General features: G+C 37.4%; 1 protein-coding gene across 1 annotated transcript in view; it reads left to right on the top strand.

Annotated features, from left to right (window-relative positions):
- The first annotated feature begins 16483 nt into the window (after positions 1 to 16483).
- Positions 16484 to 25777, top strand: part of LOC120516958 (serum response factor-like) — a 39789-nt gene continuing 30495 nt past the window's right edge. The window contains exons 1-2 of the mRNA XM_039738996.1: positions 16484 to 16579; positions 23117 to 23363. Of these exons, the coding sequence (XP_039594930.1) occupies positions 16484 to 16579; positions 23117 to 23363 (343 nt within the window). The remainder of the gene's footprint in view (positions 16580 to 23116; positions 23364 to 25777) is intronic.

Raw genomic sequence — 25777 nt, 5'->3', positions numbered from 1 at the left:
TTTTCCCAGCCACTCAACAGTTACTTTGCTAACTGAAGACGCATACTTGACAGTGTGCCCTGTCATTTAATGCTCTTGCATTCTTTGTCTGTTAGTGATATACTTCTGTCACTTGTCTGTGGGAGACATCAGGGTAAAAAAAGTATCATTGTTCTCTGCACACATGACAAATACACTTGAAGTTCTCTTTATTTTTTTTTTTTAATTGACCAGGAAACAGTATTTTTTTTTCTTTTAAAAATGGCAGGAGCACAAATAACCTGGGGACATGAGGGAATCTAAGGTCAGGGTTGTAGTTCCACATTCTGTGCATTATCCACCACAACATAATACACTGACTGCCTAAAAAAGATTTTGGTACTTGTGCACTAAACGGACGTCACTATTATCGTCACGCAAATCGTTGGGGCCACCGCCCAAGTTACTTAATTTTTGGAGTTTAAATTATTAGACTGACCTACCCCAACCACACTTCTTCTTTTGGCTGCTCCCATTAGGGGTTGCCACAGCGGATCATCTTCTTTCATATCTTTCTGTCCTCATCATCTTGCTCTGTTACCCCCATCACCTGAATGTCCACTCTCACCACATCCATAAACCTTCTCTTAGGCCTTCCTCTTTTCCTCTTCCCTGGCAGCTCTATCCTTAGCATCCTTCTCCCAATATAACCAGCATCTCTCCTCTGCACATGTCCAAACCAAAGCAATCTTGCCTCTCTGACTTTTGTCTCCCAACCGTCCAGCCTGAACAGACCCTCTAATGTCCTCATTTCTAATCCTGTCCATCCTTGTCACACCCAATGCAAATCTTAACATCTTTAACTCTGCTACCTCCAGTTCTGTCTCCTTCTTTCTGGTCAGTGCCACCGTCTCCAGCCCATATAACATAGCTGGTCTCGCTACCATCCTGTAGACCTTCCCTTTCACTCTTACTGGTACCCTTCTGTCACAAATCACTACCAACACTCATCTCCACCCATTCCACCCTGCCTGCACTCTCTTTTTCACCTCTCTTCCATAATCTCCATTACTTTGTATGGTTGATCCCAAGTATTTAAACTCCTCCACATTCGCCAAATCTACTCCTTGCATCCTCACCATTCCACTGACCTCCCTCTCATTCACACACACATGTATTCTGTTTTGTTCCTACTGAGCTTCATTTATCTCCACCTCTCCAGGGTCTCCTCAACCTGCTCCCTACTATCGCAACAGATCACAATGCCATCAGCAAACATCATAGTCCACAGGAACTCCTGACTAATCTCGTCTGTCAACCTGTCCATCACCATTGCAAATAAGAACCTACCCCAACCACAAATACTAACCTTAAAGTTAGTAGGGGTGGAGCATAGTTGCCTATAGGTCCCTAATGTTAATGTCCCCTTTGGGTGCCTAATCTTAAAAACGAAAATCAGATTTGAGTCACGATAATAGAAAAGGGTACTAGCCGTCCATTTAGTACACAAGTACCCAGATTTTCTTAACATTCTATGTAAATTGTGGTGTTGTTCAGTGAAGTACAGAAAATTTACTGGTATAATTGTATACATCTTGTCTGTTTTTCTTTCACATTTCAATATTATCATTTTTTTTCCAGTTACATTCATCACAGTATTGTTCCAGACAGCACAAAGCATGAGATTGTGCTGCACTTCCAAAGCTAAACCACCTCCACATTCAAAATGGGCTTCATGCCTTGCTCCATCTTGCCAATAAACAATCTAGTATTTGACAGTCCTTAAAACAACTTACCCACATAGTCAGACAGTAAAGCAGCCTGCACTCAATCCTTCTAGAGAAAACGTTGAAAGTGTTTTACAGTATGTGATGGTTTGTGTTTCTCTACAATTTGGCTTCCTTCAGTCGCATAGTGCCTGCCTGGCCTTTCATTTTCAATACTGCTGAGCAGTAAAGTGCCATGTGGCAGCCAAAGCATTTGAAGACCTATATTTCTATCCAGGTGTTCATAGGTCTTTTTTAGTTGTAATTGTCAGCTTTGCTTTTAATTCTGCACACTCCCAAAGGCACTTTTTATAAAATGAATTGATCTATCATTCGTAGAACAAGACTTGCTTTTTGTTGTTTCCTCTTCAGTGGCTTGGGGTGCATTTAAGAGTGGATTGCTAGTCTTGTTTAGTATTTCATAACTGGAGTCTTCTTAAGCAAATGGATATTTTTCATTCTCTTAGGTTGTTAGTAGTTAATTGAAAGCTTGGAAGTTTTTCCTGAATATTTTTACTTTACTTTTGCTTTTTTTCATTTTGCAGGATTGGTACTCCAGCCACTGTAAAAAATAAATAAATGACATCACTCTGTTCCATTCCACCTGAGCTATTGTGGTGCTGAGGTGTTGCACGGCTGTGTTTGGGCCCTAATTTAGGATCCTGAGGTGGTTTGTCGTGTGGTGGATACGGCAACACGCTGTATTAGTGAAAGCTCCCAACCTCTCTTTCTTTCAATAAAAATGAAAGAGGACACATTCCATAGTTTGTGATGTTGGAATTTATTATCCACATTTGCTTGAAATGACATACTACAGTTCACCTGTTTCACAATGGGAAATGAAGAACAGCTTGCCTGTTTTATGTACTAGACTCTTTCCCAGGCAGCTAACAACCTCTGCTAGGCCTTGAACGATTTTGTGGAACCATGCTTAGTAATTGTCATAACACATGGATCATGGATTGATGTTACAAGATCTTAACAGGTTATGGCTTAAAAATAATAGTAAAATCCATAACAAGTAAGCCTGAGCTGAGATTCTTCCTAGAGCGAATCAGTTGGCAGGTGTATTGACCCTAAGAGAGATGTAATATCCAGCATGGAATTGTGTCTGTGGTGGTCCAAAAAGATGCACAGTTGAAAGTATTCAGTCTACAGGGTGTCCCATAAGTTTGGAATCCCTCAGAAAAATTACCAATTTCGTTTGTTTATCTTTGCAACTCTAAAATGTCTTTGAGTAAGGAAGAACAGGTTCAGATAATTCTTATAGAAACTGAGAGACATTTCCACTGAATGTACTGTTATTACAGCCATGTTGTATTTTTTGCTGTGGTTTCAGACTCGTAGGATACCCTGTGCATACCCACTGAAGCTATTAATTGGAGTTTAAAATTTGAAATGCACTTTAGAATGTCTTTTAATTGCAAATTTTAACTCAAGGTTCTTTAAAGTTGTTTCTATATTTGGACACCTAAAAACCTGGCAGGTTATATGACTTCCTCAAGGTCGCACAGTGAGGCAATGGTGGGATTGACACAGGCACTTTGTGGCTTCCAGTCAAGTGTTGCCTCCAAAGCATTGCATCATTTTGATGCCAACTTTTTTAGGCCGATTGGCCTCTCATACAACGGCACTTCTGGCAAGGATGTCAGAAGCAAGTATCTGAAGGCATGGCCGTATGAGGTCACAGTAATTAGAGCAGCTAAGCAGTGGCCAGAAGAGAACAGGCAGATGCTTTCTTCTGCCATCGTCCCCTAAGTGGCTCTGAATGAGTTAACGGCTTTCTGGTAGAGATTGAGTTTCATTGCTCAGCTGTCTAGGGTCTCAGCTGTTGTCAAACACAAGTTGGCTATTACATGGGAGACCCTCACCCCTCAAAGCTGCTTGAAAAGACACCTATGCACCTCAAGTTAACATTTTGTTTGGGTCCCTAAATGAACTCGGTTCTTTTGATTCTAATTTAAATGTTGTTCAGGTATTGTATGAGAGAGCTAGCAAAATGTAGCATGTGTTTTTATCCAAATCACAGTATTTTAGTTGTTCCCCTTTTCCCTCTGAGAGCAGTGAATGGAAGGGTAAGTGACTTGCTCAAGGTAGGTAGAGGTAGAGACTGAAACAGCAGTTTGCCTATTGTATTGAAGCTTTATTGTAAACTCCAACCTGCCTTTTTACATAAAGGATTAATTGTATAAATGTTAAGAGAACTGTATGCCCACTACATACATATAATTGACTTTAGGCAAATTATCTAATTTACATTCTACAGTCTTTTGAGTAATGTGTGACCTAATAAATGACCTGAAGTAACTGTAAGCAGGATGAAGGCTTCCCTTTCTGCTCTTAATCATGTGAATGGTGTGACTTGAAGATCTCGAGAATCATCTTGAGCACTGCTCACATCCTAAGTTGTATTTTGGTTTCTCCCTGTCTTTACTGTTTTTCGGCCCATGTCGAACAATTGGGTATACAGTAGCTTGTGGCAATCGCTGACAACTTAATATGTTTTAGCATAAGAAATGCCTCCCTTTTAACAAAAGGGTACTGAAGCTGGGAAGTGCTTAAGAGTTTTTGTACCAGGGGTCCTCAATCCCAGTCCTGGAGAGCCGCAGTGGCTGCAGGTTTTTGTTCTGAACTGGTTGCTTAATTAGAAAGCAATTCTTGCCAATAAAGCACTAACAAGCTATGAAATTAAATTAACTCTGCTATGTCAGGTCATTCTCATATCCTAGATTTTCTTTCGCTTTCTATCATGCAAATGATTTGAAGGCTAAAATGGACGAGTAATTCTCAGTCCTTCACTTTTTTCTCTTCATTTTTCTTCCAAGTATTTAATTAAACCCAATAGTGCTGATAAATACACACAGGTGTAAATGTAAATAAGCTAAATGGAGAAATGCTGCTCTCTCTTGTCATTTGCATGTTATTGATAATAAGGAGCAATTAAAATAGCTGTTTAAGACAAAATGAAGCAATAAGGGCTCAAAATCACAAAAGTGAAGCAGAAGTGTTACTTTAGCAATAAGTGCTTTTTATTAAGCAACTGGGTTGGAGCAAAAACCTGCAGCCACTGCGGCTCTCCAGGACTGGGATTGAGGACCCCTGGTTATAGACTAAAATCTTGTTCACCAGGACCAGAAGTGCTACAGAGGAAGGTGAAGTTGGCTCAGATAATCACTGGCACAGCTCCCCTCTGTTCAGGATTATATCTTACACTGGCGTAGATGTGAAAACTGTATTATCTGAAGCTTCAACCATTCTGCATGTTTACTCCTCTCTTCCCTTACTGACCAATCACACTTCAACCATGAGACTCAGGCAGTTTTTATCAAAATATCATAAGGATAATCAATAGCCGTTCATACAACTGTGATATGTTTGTGATGTTGTATTTATTATATGGTATTTTATTTATTCATTTGCTGTTGTTAATAGTAATACAGCGGAATCTCGGTTTGCGAGCATAATTTGTTCTAGAAACGTGCTCTCAGTCTAAAGCACTCGTATATCAAAGTGAATTTCCCCATAAGAAATAATGGAAACTCAGATGATTCGTTTCACAACCCAAAACTATTCATATAAAAATGATTAATACAAAATATAAAGTAAAAATACACAAAACAAATTAACCTGCACTTCACCTTTAAAAAGAATCATGGCTGGTGTGAGTGACTTTCTAAACTCTTGTGGGATTCCACCCAATAGGACGACACACGGAAGAGCGTCCCAGCGCTGTAGCAGTTCGCCGTAAAAGTGAATCCGAAAAGATCGCGGACACGCTATAAGCGCCTGCCGTCGATGGGTGTTACAAGGAACATTGTAAAGATCCCGCTACAATAAATAACCGCGCTGTTGCTGTTTCAAGCTGAATAAAGCTGGTGTTGTTAAAGTACTGAGACTCGGCTTTGTGTTTTAGGGCACAAGACGGGGACACGCACTTCACAGCGTGTGCACACACACAATCACAACGCTGTAGTAAACAGTATATGCTTGTACGGATGTTGACTATATGAGTGAGGCACGCAGACTCAGACGGAGAATAGGAGATGATTGCCCTCGAGAGAGAGAGAGGAACCATCAGCTCAGTTGTGATCACATGACGCTCAGCAGACAAAGTGTATCCATACTACTCGTATTGCAAGACATTGCTCGTTTATCAAGTCAAAATTTATTAAAAAATTTAGCTTGTCTTGCAAAACACTCGTAAACCAAGTTACTCGCAAACCGAGGTTCCACTGTATTTTTATTGTAATATGTACACATGGCTATAAATTTGAACATGAAATTTCAACAAGTTGCATTTATTGAATCCCCTCTTAACCCACAATTTTGACATGCAGGAGGAAACTAGGGTAGCTGGAAGACAGCCGCATAAATACAGAAAGCACATGCAATCATCACAGATAGTGATTGGGCTAGAATTTGAACCTAGTATTCAGTAACTATGAAACAGCAGAGAGAGCTATTTTTGTCTTATGTACTGTGCCACATTTACATAGCTTAGTTTATCTTTAATAGTAAGAAATGAATTATCCATCACCATTGACTAACACATGTTTATGGATTAAAATCATTTAGCACTGCATAGTGATGTTATGAGTTAACTTTGTTTACCGGTCAATCGCTGCCATAGCTTCCAATTAGTGGTCAACAAGTCTTTAAACACCCTCATGTACATGTCACAATAGTTAACCTATACACTTCGATCTCAACAATTTTGCCATCAGTCATTATTGTAGGTGTGATCAATGAATGAGTGAGACAATAAAGAATACACTTTCATGTTTACTCCTTTAAATTATATAAATAATACAGTAGCAACAGGTTACGGCAAACCCAACAAAGGATTTTCCAGTTTAGCTTTTTAGATTTTTAGGCAGCATTCTTGTCTAGTTGTTGCCGTTTTAGATCACTGATTAAAAACAGGTTATCCATTTTTTTTTTTCCCCCAATTCCAAACACCGAAACAAAACGAGTGTCTTATACTGTCAGTGGCATTCATAATGCCAACATTCTACACAGCAAATGCGCTATGTGCAAACCTGCTTCAGTGGTGCATACTAAATGTGTCATTGTGCCAGTCTAGAGTATCATAAATAATTTTAACTTCCTTCAAATCCTACATAGTGTTTTAAACCCCATCTTTCTCTGGTACTGATCTGAGGCTCTTTATATTATGTATCCCTAATGTATAACTTACTGTTTAGCTTGCTGCATTTTTGGTATGCATATGTGCAAAAATACAGAGCTGCTGCTAAGGCTATGAACTGGAAATTTATGATCTACTGAGCAAGTGCACATTATGTTATACAAGTGCAAAGTTTCTGTTAGTTGCCTGAACAAAAATGGGAAGTAATTGTGGCCTAAAGCCAAGACAACTGGAAATCATAAGAATGAAAACTTATGAAATGTAGTTGAATTGCAGTGCTACAAGTAGGTTTACAATGCTATAGAAGGGTTCCTTCCTATGAATTTTCACAACTTACATGACTTAATAAAAGGGGAGGGAGGAAATAATAAATGGGATGTAAAACAAAGGGGTTGTTCATCAGCATTTATGTCTGCCTGGCCCATTGATTGTGTTAAGAGGGATCAGGGGCTTAGTTTTGCCTTGGGGACCTCATGGTAGTAACTTTTCTGGGGTATTCACCAGTCTAGGGTCTTCCAGGGAGGTGTGGGAAAGCTAATATTTAAAAGTAGCTACTAAAAGTAAAACTTGAAACGTCTTTTTTTTTTTTTTTTTTTAAAAGAATAAAATACACTTAATCAGTGCTGAATCAGACAGGATGTTTGCAGTAAAGCTGCAGTTGCCGTTCTTGTGGGCAGTGCTGTGTAAAAGCCGCACATGTAATGCCTCTTTATAATTTTCTTTACATTAAAATTAAAATAAATGTACCCAATTACCTTGTAGCTTAGTGCAGTGTTATGAGTTAATGTAGTCTTACATTCAGTGTTGCAGCTTAAATTAAATTTATTAAAATCTACTTGCCAAATGCTACCCATTAGTGAGCCATGCACAAAAGCAGCGTTGCCCATTTGCTATAGCTTTGATTTTTGTTCACTTACTTTTATTCTTCTACATAATAATTATATTCTCTTGAGACAACCGAAGCATTCTCCTTTAAACTCTGCATTTAAATCAAATGACTGGTGAGCTTCCAAATGTATTTAATTCACTGTTCACCTTCATATCTCTTGAATTGTATGTGGTTGGTTTTACAATGTAAGTTAACAATGTGCTCATTTATCATTGTTCAATGTTTTAAAAGAAAATAATAGGATGGCAGTATTAGATGCAAGATGGGAATAGAGCCTGAATGAGACAACTGTCCATCCCTGGGACCACTCATGCATATGTACACTTCCGCTCAGATTCTAAAAACTATCGAATCAAGAGCTAGACAGGGCCTATTTGCACACTCATAAAAGGCCAGTGTCGAAGTGAGTTGGCCTATGAAAAATGTCTCTCAGAATGTGAGAGGAAAACTACACAAAGACATGAGGGGAACATGCAAACTCCATATGCACTGCAAATGGGTGCAGAATTCTAACCCAGGATGATGAATCCATTGCAGGAATACTCCACCCAAAAACATTTTTTATATACGTTGTTTACTTGATATAGTTAGAAGTGATGGCCAAGAAAAAAATGTTAATGATTTTTTTCCCCCTTGGACTTTTTGATACCGTTTGTTTTTTTTGTCCATTGTTGATCAGCATAGTTGCCTATTATGGTATATCAGAACCTTTGATAGCTGCGTTTTGGTTTAAAATATGAAATTAAAACTTTTCCGCGGTGGGTTGGCGGCCTGCCCGGGATTGGTTCCTGCCTTGCGCCCTGTGTTGGCTGGGATTGGCTCCAGCAGACCCCCGTGACCCTGTATTCAGATTCAACGGGTTAGAAAATGGACAGATGGATGAATTAAAACTTTTTCTTGGCCATTACCACAAACTACATGGGATAAGTAACCTATAAGAATAATTGGGTCTAGTATTCCTTTAAGACTGTAGTGTTAAAGAGATAAACCTGTACTGTTGGTTTATCTATATGGGTGTTTTTTTTATAATTTCTCTATTTCCATTTAGAGTTTTAAGAAGAATAATATCCAATATATATATATGGAAGGGCAATGACTGTTGAGTTTGATTTAATTATTTGGAACATATCTGCATTATTGTATGGATTGCATCTTTGCAAGAACTGTGCTCAACTGTTTGTTCCTTTAAGAAAAACAAAGTGAATGAATGACCAACACACATAATCCTCCATTAATAAAGGGCCTGATAGGTTTCTCCACTATTATTCACTAGGTGATGTGTTCATCTTTTTGTAGTTAATTGACAGTTCTGGATGAATGCCAAACCACACCCCCTTTCAAATAATCTTCCCAGTCACTGTCTTGGCTGCATAGATTTACAGATCTGCTTCCCATCTCCTGTCTGTATTTAGATAAGTCACATTAGTATAAACAACGTAGACGAGAGGTGTGCAAAAATGACCCAGCTAACAAAGTGTGTAACAAGTCGAAGGAGATGGCTCCCTTCTGAACTGGCTAGCCAGTTCTGAAGACTTTCATGAGGTTAAAGCTCATATTTGACAAAACCCATAACTTATTAGCTGATGTCATTACTCAGCTCTTTAAATTCTCAGAATCAAGAAGCAACTCTTGACTGCAGATAGATCATCCACCTATCTCCCCGTCTCTTGGTATTTGGTACCTTGCACAGGAAATGAATAACATTATAAAGCTGAGTAAAGCTCCTGTTTTTTTGTTTCATATTTCATTATGTGAAACTGCAGCAAGAGTGAGTATTTTGTGGGGGGTGAGGGTTATATTAAGGTTAATTACATTTAAAACCTTTTCTTTACACCCTACACCCTTTTCACCCAGTCCAGCGTAATGTTCTAATAGAAACACGTGGCTCTGGACATATTGTGGCTTTGATTAAACAGGATTTTCCACTGGCCTACCCCTATTTTATATATTTAGTGGGCGTCTTTATACAAGTCAACTTACAGTCAAGTAAAACAATAATTAGGATAACCCAGAGATATGCTTTCAGTGATCATTGGTAATGGCTTTATACCATGAAAACCCAATTTGTGCAGATTGCACTTCTTTCCCATTATCAGGAATTTTATGCTCAGCCTCACATACACACCAGTTTCAAGTTCATGATGCGATGTTCATTATAGACAATTCATGATTTTAAAAAAATATCACTTATTTATATTCAGGTAAGTGATCAAGAAAGCAAAAAGACAAAAAAAAAGATTAAACAAGCTTGTTGTTTCTATTTGTATTTTCATATTATACAGTCCTTTTCTGCTATCGGAATTTGCATACAATCTAGTGCACATTATCAGGGTGAAATGACACCTTTAATTGACTAACTAAATAGATTACAAATGCAAGCTTTCGAGGCAGCTGTATCAATCTATGGCTAACACGGTACAACACTCTACTGCTATGGATATTATCAGGCAGGAAATGCACCGATGACCAGAGGGGCCAGGCCTGGCAGCAGGGGTGGTCTTAGTGCTTCTGAGACCCCAGGCTTTTGTTAATGTGTTCCAGTTGTAGAAAAAAAAAATGGTTTATTGTGACTAGCTAAAAGGCATTATGAGTTAAAGGATGCAAATAGAAGTAAGTACAAGTATAGTATAAGTTACATAGTTGTGAGGAATTGAAAAGGGAAAGTTTGATTTGAACGCTGGTATGTTTTATTTTCCCAAAGAAGTTACTGTTTTGGTGTTGAAAAAATGTGAATATGTGCTAATTAAGGCTACGTTTAGACATCCCATGGCTGGTTCACTGCACTGTTGTCTAAGTTTTGGCCTTTGATTCAGAATGCCAAGGTTTGCTCGCTGGGATAGCCTTGAGCTTCTCGGTGACCGTGCCCTGAGTAAGCAGGATTAGAAGATGGATGGGTGACTGACTTCAAAAACTGTACAGAAGCTTTATGGTCAGCTTTGCCAGACTCGTTACACAACAGAACCTTCTCCAGCCCAGTAATGACATGTACTTATTTACTAGTAGTGTGTCTGCAAAGTGACTTTACACAAGTTGTGATGAGAAGTTATGACATGGCAGGTAGAACAACCAAAACGTTAAAGGATCTGAACGATTAGCTTGAGTGGAACCTTTTAGAGTGAAAAAGGTTTTGCTTGAATTAAGATTTCTCAGTGTGGGGCCTAAGTGCAATTACTGCTGCTGAAAGATGTGATTTGGAAAGTGGGGCGTGGTGCCTTCAAATTATCGAAGTTTCCTGTTTGAGATTTCCCAGTATGAAGGGGTTGAGTGAAAGTGAACATGCTGTATGTTTTTGGGCTTATTGTAGGTCTGCTGATATAACTTAAAAAAGGTAATGGTTTGACGCTATATTGATTTGAAAGTTCCTGTCACTGTACCTTTAGAACAGTGTATTTAGTTATTTTAAAATTACATCCCTTTGTTTATTCATTAGTGGACATGTAGCTGCATTTGCTAAATGTCTTGTTGTTTTAAGCTTAGCTATCTTCTCTAGATACTTTTCTTGCATGTGTTGCTTTCTAAAATACCATAGAACCTTTAAAGCAATCCTAGGCCTCTTTATGAAAAGCAGTGTGCAGAATCTTACTCTGCTGCATGGGTAGTTCTTAGTTTTACTTCAAGGTGTGAGATTTTGTTGATTTTTCCTTCAATTGCTTCATCATTACTCAATATATAATTTTTTACATTACATGACATACAAAAAACTAACATAATTAAATGGTCTCCAGTTAACGGATACAGCCAGACACTCACTGTACATACCACTTTCTGCCCCTACATGCCTTAAAATGGAGTAACTCTCTATATTTCATTTCCTTGTTTTCTCGTGTTTTTTTTTTTTTTTTTATTTGCTTTAACCAAAAAAGTTACCTAGTCATGTTATTTGAATTAAAAGCATGTTTAGTTCAAAATGTTCAAAATTCTTTAGCAATAGTCAATCAATTATTCCTTGGTAATACGTCTTGTAAGAGGTGTTTTCTCCTTTTTCAATATATATTCATTCATTCATTCAATCAATGTCTTGTGCCCATGCCCATTGGATCTAACTGTATCACCACAGACTCCTGGAGTTAATCCCTGCAGCTTCAAGCCATAAGCAAAAAGCCACTCTGGATGAGGTGCCAGTCTGTTGCAGGAAATCTTCTGAACATCTCCCAGTTTATAATTCTAGAGTGCACACTTCACACAGACAAAGACTAGTCATGGAGTTTGAGGTATTGATGCTAACCACTGTGCCACACATTCAAATACGGTGATGGTGAATCTAATGTGGCCCAATACATGTGTGTATGAATATGGACTGTGCCAGTGCAGACTTAGGCTGTTACCCCCCATGACCCTGAACTAGGTAAAGTTGGAATAATAAGTAATAAATAGGTGAGTAAAAGAATGTCATATCAACTTCATGATTATTTTTATTTGTACAATGGTATAATTAGGTTTGTACTTGTATGTCTCCTCCAGACGACCCACAATAATTATTATATAAATAACAAACATTAAATATAACATCAGACACGTGTGTATCAAAGTGCACAAGTGAGGGATACTATCAGACGCATGTTGTAAGCTTGTGATGTGGTCTGTAATGAAGTAACCCATTTTTTTCCAGCTACATTACTGATATGCTTACAACTATCTAGTTATTTTTTCTTTTATATCGTTTTAATTTTATGACTCATACCTTGAGTCAGTACTTGATTCATGTACAGAACATTGCTTTAAATGGAAGCACGCCACACCAGGCCATGGCAACGGTACATCAGCAGCTTGGTGAAGCAGTCTTTCGTCAATTCTGGCTGCTGTCCAAAGGCTATCTGTTTGTTAGAGGTCACATTTTAACAGCTTTTTTTTCCTTGATGCTGGATGCTCCGATCTTATGCTTAAATTTGTGAAAATTAAGATTTGTTAGTCAGAATTTAAAGGGATACTCCACCAAAAACATGTATTTTTTTGTATGTATTATTTGCCTAATGTGTCTGTAGTGATGGCTGAGAAAAAAAAAATGTAATCTCGTGTTTTGAAACGGAATGGAAATAATAAACGTTCTGATAGAATAAGTATGTATGGGGACCAATGCTGGACAACCGCAAATAATGTTAAAATGTTGATTTTAAAAAAAAAAAAAAAACACTCTGATTTACTTGTGCTATGTAATCCACATTTATCCTTGTTATATGCTCACCATGTCCAAAGTGCCTGCATTTTTTTTTTCTAAAATATTGCGCTGCTGCCTCGCAGTTAGGAGACCCGGGTTCGCTATATTCCCAGGTCCTCCCTGCGTGGAGTTTGCATGTTTTCCCCGTGTCTGTGTGGGTTTCCTCCGGGCGCTCCGGTTTCCTCCCACAGTCCAAAGACATGCCGGTTAGGTGGATTGGCGATTCTAAATTGGCCCTAGTGTGTGCTTGGTGTGTGGGTGTGTTTGTGTGTGTCCTGCGGTGGGTTGGCACCCTGCCCAGGATTGGTTCCTGCCTTGTGCCCTGTGTTGGCTGGGATTGGCTCCAGCAGACCCCCGTGACCCTGTATTCGGATTCAGCGGGTTAGACAATGGATGGATGGATTTTTAAACAAATGCTTCCAGAAAAATGGAGCAGTGCATGAACAGGGTGTGCATTTACACAAGATCAAGCTTTTGAATCGATTATCTGCCTCTCTTCCTCATTAATTGGTGAAGAATCCTAAATTCAGTTAAAAAGCTCAGTCACATTTGAATGCACTTCCCATTCACACACTTATTCCTATATAACACCCTTCCTATTGCACATACTTGGAGTACTACATAGATTGTTAAAAGCAAGGTGGTAATATACATTACAAAAATAACCATCATATTGTTAAATAATACCCATGACAGTGGAGGAGAAGAAAATTCTATGCGAGTAGTGCAAATGTACAGTGAGAATTCTGATGTGTCACGGCTTTAGTGTTTAAGGTTAAAATCCTTACTTAGGTCTAGGGTTGATCACCAAATTTGCCAAAGTGTTATTCACAGCGAATTTGCTGCATTTGCGTTCTCCCTTGTCCGTTGAATTATTCACTGATAATTTGGTTGATTGAAGAGAATTTTTTATTTTTTAATACCGGCATTCCATAATGCTTTGTGAGGCCAGTGCAATGTCCACCAGGACTGTAACAGCCAACATTGATGGGACTGCCCCCCGGGTATATAATGTTGATCATTTGTATTTACAGACTCTGTGGGACGAGTTATCTAAACTTGTAGCCATATGTGCAGGTTGATCTTTGAGTTCCACATCAATATAAGAGAAGGAGGCGTGTGCCCTATGCATGCATAAAAATTAACCACGTGGCATGGCAACAGTGAAATCAAACATTGATGGAGCCTGATGGGCCCCAAACCCTAATAGAGGAGACTCAAGGAAATAATAATAATTCAAAAAAAACCTTATTACTATTTACAAGATGTTTCTATGCACAGACGGTTTTGAGAGCCTTCAACGCAACTTCAAAAAATAGAACAACCCAGAGGTTTCATTTTTTTCTGACTTTTGACTACGATTTTGACATTTCTGCTTTGTTTTGATGAAATTTTTGATTGTGTGTCTGACTGCGTACTTTCTTCTCTGATCTCACAGAGTTACAGTGGTGCAGTGGTTGGCACTGCTGCCGCACAGTTCCGGCCACCTTTTTGGCCACAATAATGAAACACATACAGCATAAATAATGAGTTTTTTCTGCTTGTGAAGTTGTAATGTATTTTAATAAACAGTTATGATTATAGAGTAGGTTCACCTACTTTTTCAAGTTGCAGCTGACATTTTTGAATTGCCAACAGTCCACAGGGTTTGTGAGTAACTTTAAACATGGTTTTAAATGGGCGAGACATTATCAATACTAAGCAGTAAAACCGTCTGACTAACAAATGTTAAAAGCCATTAAAAGCAAATACAAGTTGTTACCAGAACCAAGATGCTAAAACCATAACTTAGGTTGGTAAATGGTATGCTATGAACAGGGCCGGATTTAGATGAAAAGAGGCCCTAGGCTATTCCACTTATGAGGCCCTTTCACCTCCCATTTTTAAGTTTGTTCAAATTGCTAACAATTTGAATGTAGGCCCCTCTTGATCTTGAGGCCCTAGGCTGAAGCCTAGTTAGCCTATAGGAAAATCCGGCCCTGGCTATGAATCATTAACCAGAAAGTTTGTTCAAGGTTTTTCGTCAATGTGCTGGTCGATCTTCGAGTGCCACGTCAGTTTAAGAGAAGGAGGTGCATGCCTTATGCATGCATAATAGTTTGCCACCTGCAGATAAAAAACAAAATCTGAAGGAGCCTGACCGACCCACAAACACAAGGAGCTCTAGGAAATAATAATAATGAAAGGTTTATTACTATTTACGAGATGTTTCTATCTTTTTAATAGAAGAAAAAGTGCAAACAACAGCACAGACAGTTTGGAAAGCCTTCGGCGCAACTTATGGCAAAAATAGAATGAGCCAGTGGCTTCAATCATGACTTGCCTCTTTGAGTTTTCTGCGTTTAACAAACCTTCATATGTTTTTTGAAGTTTGATTACGATTTACACTTCTTTTGATGAAATCTATAATTGCACATCTCTGACTGCATTCTTTCGTCGAAATCACAAAGGCCTGGTGGTGTAGTGGTTGGCACTGGTGGCACACAGCGCAGGTCACCTCTTTGGCCTCTATAATCACTCCAGTATAGTTGGCAGATGTTTCCCTAGCCCTCAGGGACACTTAAAAGACTACTGCACCATTATAATCCCGTCAAATCTAGATCAGTTTGTCCTTCCCCATTCACTTTAATACAGTTTGCAAGTTCAGCGAATATCATAAACATTTCCGTGATTTCGAGGAACTCCCGGTGAAGTGAACTTGGCAATGGTCGCTCACCACTACTTGAGCCACTGCCTGTGCGAAGTTTTGTTGGTATTTTTTTAAGGTTACGTTTATTATTGACTCTTGCTTTGTCCAGCATGAGTGAATATGAGTGTGTACTTGACCAGCAATGGACTGGCTCTCCATCTGTGTTTTGTACCCAGTGCTGATGGGATGGTGTCTTGCTCCTTGTAAAATATTAAACATCTAGATAAACCTCTGGGTGCCCACTGTTCTTAGAAAATGTTAAAGTTGTAGCTTAGTGAACCTAGGCCTAGTTATCATCCGGCCGTTCTCTGGGATACAATGCAGGCAAATATCCATGTGTATCTAGCAGCTGTGAATAATCCTTAGGAATAATATCTTTGAAAAATTAAAATCTACTTAAAATGAACTTGCCCTTATGAAATTGGATGGCATAATTCAAATAAAAAAATATTAGAAAAATTATGTTTTGTTTTTTTTTTTTTTAAATGCTGGGTTACTCTTTCAAATAAAATTAGATGACAGAAACTCATGGAACAGTACGATGTTGTGCTAGCATCCCAGACAACTGAAAATACTTTCATCTCATAGTCAGTAGGGAATGGTTTGCCCATCTTCAAGTGAGATGTCAGTTTTACAGGCTGTGTGCAAACTTAATGAGAATTGTTTACTTCCTCAAGTTAGGAAAAGCACGTTTTCAGTAAACTAAAATGCTAAACTGACTATGACTGTGTTTAACTAAGAGTTTATAGGGGACTAGTTGTCCCCCAAGGTTACTATCACCACACACCTTGGCCACATAGCTGAAAAAAATCAACAACTACTTGAAGCTAACACAAATACTCAAGTAACAGCTCTTTACAGCAGTGGTGTGCAGAAGAGCATGCGTCATGTTGCACAGCACACATCATTTCAGGCTGCTTCTATGAACATGTTGGTGACTTCAGAGTGCCATATAAAGCGGAACAGAAGGATCTCTGTATGAGTACTTGGCCAAAACATTCTGCAGAGACTGGGTGATGCTGTCTCGCCAGATAATATTACAATCCCATTGTAATATTTCCCGCACCATATTAAGTCCATGTTTCAAATAATTAAGGCTATTCTAGAGGCAAAAGGCAGGCACAACCCTGTGCCAGACTGGTGTACCTAGTAAAGTAGCCACTGGATGTGTGTTGTGTTTATAATACTTGTACACAGTACACTAGTCCGGATCACTGCAACCTGTTAATTAAGTTACACCTTTGACTGCACTATAATCCTGGTGCAGTCATGTAATGATCTCCATCGGTCTTTATTAATAAGAACCCGTGTAGTACATATCATCCCAATGTACCTTCTAAAATCAACAGTAATAAAGTTTAAAGTAGTAAAATAGAATACATCATTAATTTACAGTTGGCAATAACATAACATCCTCATAGCCGCATAATCCAGTTCTGGGCTGTAAGAGGCTGGACTGAAACACAAAAGAAAATTAGGGCTCGGGTTAGCCGATGTAACAAATAAGAGGTCTCCCATATAATATGTGTGTGTGTGTGTGTGTGTGTGTGTGTGTGTGTGTGGTGTATGAACAAGCAAGCTGACATCTTTAGTCCTACCTTTTTCTCTCGAAACTTAGTGCCATAAAAATTGAAAATAAGTGATTGCAGAAACAGATCCATGTGTAATTCCAGAATTCATGAAGATCTGAGTTGCTGTGGTACCTCAGGAACTTAGATTTCCTACAGCATATCTGTATCTTGGTTACCCATTTATTTTATTTTGAATTTGTGAATAAATTAATGTGAATAAAAACAAAAAAGAGCTCTTGATATGTTTTGCTGGTGTTGCTTGAAGGTACTGGAGCCAATGAGTGGAATACAGTTTCTTTATTTTCTATTTGTCTCTGTTATAAAACCTCTGTGAAGTTCATCCCTCACTTGTGCCCAGCTGTTACACGCACTTATCCATAAATAGAACAACCTTCACCTCTCAGCACCTGTTGCATACAATGTGATCCCAAAGATCGGAGTTGGGAACAATGGGGGAGTATGGCATTGTAGCTGTGACCCAGAAATGTAGTTACCGTTATGCATCTTCCTGTTATATATGTTATTTTTCATGGCCAAAATTTTTTCATGTAGATTTAATGTTTATCAACAATTTGTTTTATTATTTTTAAGGGTGGTACATTGTTTGTTGCTGCTGGACTTGGCACTGTGTACACTTTGCACATTTTCCCTGTGCCCACATGTTTTTGTTTTTTTTTTTCTCTCATACTATCTCAGGCTTCCTCTCACACTCCAAAATCGTGCTTGTTAGATTGTTTGGTGACTCTTAATTGGTGTGATGTGGATTGAATGCTGTAACATTCAGGGATGGTTTCTGTTTTGGACCAGATAATCTTTTTGAAAAACTACAGTTCTTTACAATGTCAAAAATAAAGATTCAGAAAATGGATGAAATCATGGATCTTTTGATTCCTGTGCTCTACTTTATTGACATTCAAGACTGAATGGTGGCAAACCGATAGGATATTAGGCATAACTTACACTGAGGTGTAAATTCTTCCTCCATTTTCCTTTCCCCCTTAATTTCTTTTGTTGGCTTTACTGTGAAATGAGCCTTTAGGAATGGATTTGAATTACCGATCAATTAATAAGCACCCTTTTTTTTAATATATTGTGCCTTTGTGCTCACTGCCGAGCAGTGCATTTTTCAAAAGATTCTGGTGATATGTTTTTTTCCAAACAGCCACCCCCCTGGTCTCGAATCTGTTATTTTATTGATGTATTGCTCTTGGTATAACTTCAGTGAAATGATTTCTATAAACTACTTCATTGTTTTACAAGGCTACCAGTGAATGGGCCTCAGTTACAATGCCATAGGTTAATCGAATGTGTCAGATTACTATGTTAAAGTACTTTTATGTATACAATATTTGTATTTTTTTTAAACCATTATTATTAGTTCTCTTGAGCTGATTATTGTTGAACATGCTACAGTACATACAGTCCTTGGTTGTGTTTGGTGTGAAAGAGATTGTAGCTGAACTCTGTATAATAGCAGTATTCAATAATTTTACAAAGATAATTTAAAGTTGATTTCATTCTAAGGTAAAAACCGCTAAAAAATATCTAAACTCTCAATTATCATCAAATCCTAAACGTTTTCACTGCCTCAGTATACAACAAAAAAAAAGTTACTTGTACTCACTCAAAAGCATTGTCCTGATCTCTTCTTACCACATTCTGAAAAACAGCGTTTCCATCTGCTAAAGAAGAAGATCACAGTTTATTCTGTTGAATCGTGCCTTGGCTCCATTGGTTAATTTGCAGTGGTGCTTTTTTCTGCTTTTTTCTTTATTCATCTTTTTTTTTTTTTTTTCTTTCCAAAAAGTACTTAACGCTGATAGATGGTTGGTTTTGTGAACTTAATAATGATATGCAGGTGTAAAATAGTGTTGTTGACCTTTTCAAAAATGCAAGGCAATGAACTGATAAAAAAAATGTACTGTAATCAGTTTATCTCACATTTTATTGTCAACACGGGTCCACTGATGGAAGGTAAAACTGGGTCCCAAGGCCACAAAGGTTGAATAACAATGCTCTAAGATAAATGCTGTAATCCAGCAAGACAGTAAAATTATTCTCCCAGAGTCATTGAGAGAAAAATAAAAAAAGCAACAGTTACTACCTTTAACATATCATGTTTGCCGATGCTCTTATTTAAACTTTATAAGCGCTGATGACATCGTCTGGAGCAGTGCACTGACTGATGGGAATTGTAGTCCCTACTTTGACATTTGCATAAGGTAGCAAATAAGATCAAGGGGTGGGGGATGTAATATACAACTGTAAATTAAATACCTTTCTGACTGGATCAGTTGCATGAAATCGACTACACTCACAGCCACAGCATCTGGCAAGCACTTGCTAAATGCGTCTTTTTCTAGCTTTGCTGAACTTTGCTCCTTTAATTTTGCTTCAGCAGATTGCCTACATTTGCATAAACTGGCATGCCTTATTTTTCCATGAGGTCACTGTTAGCACTGTGGCAAAATGGGGGACTCTTTCCATAAGAATGTCCCACCCACTTCAGCATTATTAATGACAAATACAGTTAGCTAATTTTTGTTCACCAAATTTCAATCAGATTTGTGAAGGCACTTTTGAGATTTTGGGGTAATTCATTTTTCTATTTTTATTGTATTTATTTATTTATTTTACCCTTAAAATTGATATTTTTAAAATGTCGTTTTGTAGATACCTACTGCCCTAGATGTACTGTACCGTCAAATTTCAGCTTATTTGCTAAATGGGAAATAGTGTTTTTGTTAATGAAGTGAGTGAGTTGGTCCGTTAACCTTGCAATGTATGTGTATATATACAGTGTATGTGTAATATATATATAGTGTGTGTGTGTGTGTGTGTGTGTGTGTGTAGTATAACATTATTTGTGATACTGTTTGTTTTGTTTTTGTTTTACTGTTTTGTAATATGTCAAGTATTATGATTTGATTCTGCTATTCATTCTTCTTTTATTTGACTTAAGTTATAATTGAAATTCTGTCCCTATAGGAAAAAATATCAGTCTGTTACAACTCATCAGAAAAACTCTTGGCACATTCCATCCCACTTAATTTCTTGAAATTCACCAGAGTAAGGTAGTACATAACACATTCACACAAAACAGACGTTTCTATTGAAATGACGCCTTAATTTTGGAGTAATACTGTCAACATATATATACCCTTGTATATCAGCATAAGGGTAAACAAAGCATGTGCAGAATGACATGAATTATTGTTTCTCCACTTTTTCTTTGATCACGTTTGCCATTTGTAAATTCATTATAAATCAAACTTCAAGCACTCTGGTCAGCTGGAGATAAAGACACACCATTAGTTTGTACTTTGTTGGAGTACTTGATTCCATTCATCCATCCATTATCCAGCCTGCTATATCCTAACTACAGGGTCACGGGGGTCTGCTGGAGCCAATCCCAGCCAACACAGGGCACAAGGCAGGAAACAAACAACAACAACAACATTTATTTCTATAGCACATTTTCATACAAACAGTAGCTCAAAGTGCTTTACATATTAAAGAATAGAAAAATGAAAGACACAATTATAAAACAAAATAAGTCAACATTAATTAACATCGAATAAGAGTAAGGTTCAATGGCTAGGGGGGACAAAAAAAACTCCAGACGGCTGGAGAAAAAATAAAATCTGTAGGGATTCCAGACCATGAAACCGCCCAGTCCCCTCTGGGCAAAACCCCGAGCAGAGCACCAGCCCACCACAGGAGTACTTGATTGTAATATGATAGTTCTTGTAAATTGCATGTTTCCTAATAAGCTTTATTATCAGTAATATTGTGAAAATCAAAGTGACTCCAAACACACCACGTAAACATAGATATAAAGCATGTGAAATAGAAAGAGTGCAGCAGTGTCAGTGTTTACAGAACACTATCTGTTGGAATGAAAAATGCATTGTGCTGCACAGATTTCCATAGCCATATTGTACAAGGTGCAAAATAACTCGCAGATACTTCATCAGTTTATCGATATTAAATAATGCAATGGTCAACTGCATTGATTTGTTATGCGACTGTAGGTTAATTCAGATGAAATGTTAAATGAGGTCCAGAATTAATAATTAAACTTTTAACAATCCTGACAGCTTACACTAAAAAGAGAAAATATGTATTTACAGTATTCTTACGGAGTTTGCAGTTTTCATCCAACGTTTTAAATGTAATGGGTTCCAGTTTACAGCTTTTGACTGGGAATATAACACTTTCCTGTAATTCACTGGCACATTGGGACATAATACATATAGTGTATGGTTACCTTTGGGGCCCTTTGTAAGTGTGCCCCAGTTTGAGTATTTATCATCTCGTATCTCCCTCAAGTGGGTTCATCTGAACACTCCTCCTGTTGTATGCTACTAAGGAAGAGAAGCCCAGTTTGATTTGCTTTAGTGACATTAAAAATATATGCAAAAACTCAATCTTGACCTGTACATTCACTAGTATTATGTTGTCTATCTGTTCATTTTTAAACCTCCTTAAATGCAGTTGCAGGGTTATAGCAGCATTGTGCTCAACATGCCATTTTATCAGAGAACATACTAATCATAATGGACCAGTTAAACTAACCTACAATGCATGCCAGTGGGATGTGGAAGTACCTGACATTTGTGCATTCATATAATATAGTTAACATTTATTTCATAGTTGTTTAATAATATACACTGTATTTTAAATTACTTGCAAATACATTTTGGCCTTAAATCTTGTGCTGTGATGCCATTTGGGTTAGTCTTTAAATGGGGATTGTATTATTCATTTGTACCTATGGTATAGTTTAGTGTTGTTAAATTCACTTTTGTCCTCAAGGTTTGCTGCTTATTCTTAAGCTCATGCATGGACTGCATACTGCTGCTAGCTGAATGCTGAAATGGCTGGGGCATTATTTTTCCCCTTTCTTCTTAACAAGGCGTTGAAATATACACTCAATAAAAGCATGTTATAAGACCGCTTCATTTGGAAAATTAAGTTACTGCCAAATTATTAAAATGTTGATATATTACAGAAGAACATGTCAAATTAAATCCACACAACAATGCAGACAGCATTGCAAAAAGCACTTTATTAGTAGCACCTTTTTTTTTCCATAAATTAAATTTTTTGGTTTGTTTACCTGCTTACACCAGGCTTTTTTCCTCCTAATTTTTACATTTAGACTCTAAACATCTATTAGTAATGTAGTGTAGCTTGTTGCAGTTTTCGAAGTAACAACTCTTACACACCACCAAAATTTGCTGTTTATGATTTAACTGTTTTTGAAAGTGTGTGGACCGCTACCAAGTGACTATCCTTTTACGGTGGTATGATTTGTAAACGTAACACTCTGGAAGTTAGGTCAAATTTTGGATCTATAATTCAGAGAGGTGATCAATAAAATAAACATTCATTTGTAAATTGTAAATAAATAAAAATATCAAAGCAGTGCAACCTCAGCTCAGTGATTCAGAGTACTGTAGAATTAATACAACGCAAATGGCATCATGAGCTTTTTTATGGGAAGTGTATGCAAGACTGATTCTAGAATCATTTCTTCACACAAAGGATTGTGGTTATTTGGAACAAAGAACTGGCACCATGGTTAGTGTGTGTGTATGCTATCCATAATGTGTGGGTGTGTATAATCATTAGCTTATTCTGCCAATTATCACTTGCATTATTACCATAATGTTCGCATAAAGAGCATATCTAAAGAAATGAAGCAGAATTATTGTCCGGTTTTAAAAATTATCTTGAAGAGAAACTGGCATGACTTAGTTAACTAATAAGCTTGCTAGACTCTTTGTCAAAATGTTTTGTGTTCTTACATGCTATCAATTTCTCTGTTTTTCCATTTTATAGGACTCGGTCTATATTGATTTATTCTATAGTACCCTTGCATCCAGCTATAATATGGTGCTTATCATATTTGTACTTTTTTTTTTTTGCCAATACAGGAAACACTAAAGCCTGCCTTTACGGTAGCTAGCCTTCCAGGCACCAGCACCTCAAATCCCACCGCTCCAACCACTTCAACCACTATGCAGGTGAGCAGTGGACCCTCCTTCCCCATCACCAACTACCTGGCTCCCGTCTCTGCCAGCAGCACCAACAGTATTACCAGTGCCAATGGGACAGTGCTGAAGGCGGCAGGCACCGCTAGTAGCATCATGCAGATCCCAAGCAGCTTTACCTTCATGTCAGGTAAGCCAGTTTTCTCAACAAGCACTTGTATATGTATAAAAATACACTCAAAATCCTTAACAGCATTCTGATAAAATAAATGATAATTTCTCATAATTTCTAGTAACTTTTCTTTGCAGTTGTCAAGTTTTCTAGAGCAGCATTCTAGGAAAACAGGCACACTGTTAGTTGTGTATGACTTAAAATCACCAAGGAATGGATTCTTGTCATGGTTCGCTCTCTTTTTTTCTGTCTTTAAGCTGATTTAGCTACAAAGTACAAGCCCAATTGTAGGTATTCCTTTTAGATTTGAAATAAAACCATTGAGGCAACATTTACTTTTTTCTTGCCTAAATGGTCTTTTTTTTATTTAAATTAATGAAAGTGGGCTGTAAAGTCCAATATTCAAATGAGTTTTGGTGACTATACACCATTCCATATCAGTGGTCAAATTTTCTGGCTGACAGGATCTTTAAAGAATGGTATTCTCCTGGAAAGCACCAGCTTAGATTACATTAATGAGCTGTTAACATGTCATGCGGTATCATCAACCCATTCATTTATTCATCCATTCATTCATTCATTCATTGTCTACCTTGCCTATCCAGTTGAGAACTGGCTGTGTGGACCTGCTGCTTTTAGAGGTAATACATCAAGTACAAAGGGGTACATAGATATTTAGTCATGTGGACAGTGACAACAGTTCAAGTTTAACTAATATATTTGGTGAAAAACCAAAACAAGCGTTTGTTAATTCACACCATCTGAATGTCTTTCTACATCTTATAAAAGTTACATATTAATCAAATTAAATATTCATTCTAGATTAGAAAAATGCTAGTTGGGCCTGTAAAGAATTACTGTTTCCTAAAATACCCTTTAAGAGCATCACTTTGGAGTGGTTTTTGTAAGGTACCTCTTATCTGGCCTATTTTATTAGAGAATCAAGAGTGAGGCTAAGGCTGTTGTGAAATGTTTCAATTAATTATTTACATGTGCAAAACTCAATTCCGGTTATTCTTATTATGCTTAAAATGCATGGAAATAAAGTAGTCCTTCCTTACTGACATACGTAGTCACTTCAATAAATGCAGTATAACAACAGAAAAAAAAATCCACAGCAGTGTTTTCCCAAATTAGAACACTCAGTGGAATTAAATCAATTAAACTAATAGATATTCCTTAACTGTCCCATAAACTATCCTCCAAATGGTTTCCAAGATTTCTGCAGAAAAATAGATGCTTCCTGGTTACCACTTTAAGGAGAAGTGGAACATTTTTATAGGTTTAATTTCTCCTGTTTTGCTGGAAAGTTAATTACCAAAAATTTCTGTCATTTTTTTTTAGTTCCTTTCTGCTTTTTCTTGTAGTTTCATTTAGCAGATACTGACCTTGCTTGATAGAAATAATGGTGCTCTCCAATGTTTATAAATGTGAGCAATAAATACAATTTAAAAAAAAAAGGGTGGAAACAACAGAAAAAAATCATCCAATTATTTACTGAAACTACATAGTTCGATTTTGAAGTTGTGGGAGAAAAAGCCTATCCTGACATCATTCAGTACATAGCAGGATGCAACCCTTCTTGATTTCAGATCATGTTTATAGAACTATTATATTCAATATTTAAAATCCTTCATACTGTGGACAAGAATTTGAAATGGGCACTGCAGTTGTTTTGTGCTTTACTTTAACTTATACAAAAAGGGGTATGTCTACAATGAGGAGGTATATAGGCACATATTAAAGAAGTGCAATGAAGTGGCATCATACACTATAGCAGCATTAAAAAGATATATTAACAAGTAGGAAAATGTGCATGTGGCTAAACCTTCAGCGGCATTCAGAGAATTAGTTAACTGTTTTGAAGGTTGTATCATTTTACAACTTTCTATTTACCTCATCAAAGATTTAGTTAAGCATAATTTTGTGTATTAAATATTTTTGTAATCATAAGTCATATTAATGAACAATTATGATGATAAAATGTAATTACCTGTATTAATAAAATACATAAAAATATGTTAGTACCATTTTTACATTCATTTGTAATTTAAAAGCTAGCCCAAATAGGCTTGTGGTGGCAGAATAACTTTGTTAAACAGCAGATTTCAACTCAAGTTTTATAAAATTGTTAATTGTTGGCTGTATATGGTCTATGACTAATTGAACTTTAAGTTTCTTAAGCATTCAATTTTTTTGAAAGATGTACCTGATGGAAATTTAAAATCAGTGTTGAAGTCTCCTGGGGACTCATGTATAAATGGTGTGTATGCACAAAAATGTTAGGTACAAACGTTTCCATGCTCAAATTGCGATGTATAAAACCTAAACTTGGCGTAAAGCCATGCACATTTCCATGGTAGCTCATACCCTGGCGTATGCAAGTTCTCCGTTCTGTTTTGCAGACTAACAGCACCCAGCGTCAAAGCAGT

Source organism: Polypterus senegalus, chromosome 16 (genome assembly GCF_016835505.1).
Source record: "Polypterus senegalus isolate Bchr_013 chromosome 16, ASM1683550v1, whole genome shotgun sequence".
In the NCBI taxonomy this organism is placed as follows: domain Eukaryota; kingdom Metazoa; phylum Chordata; class Cladistia; order Polypteriformes; family Polypteridae; genus Polypterus; species Polypterus senegalus.
This window is presented reverse-complemented; position numbering and strand designations above follow the sequence as displayed.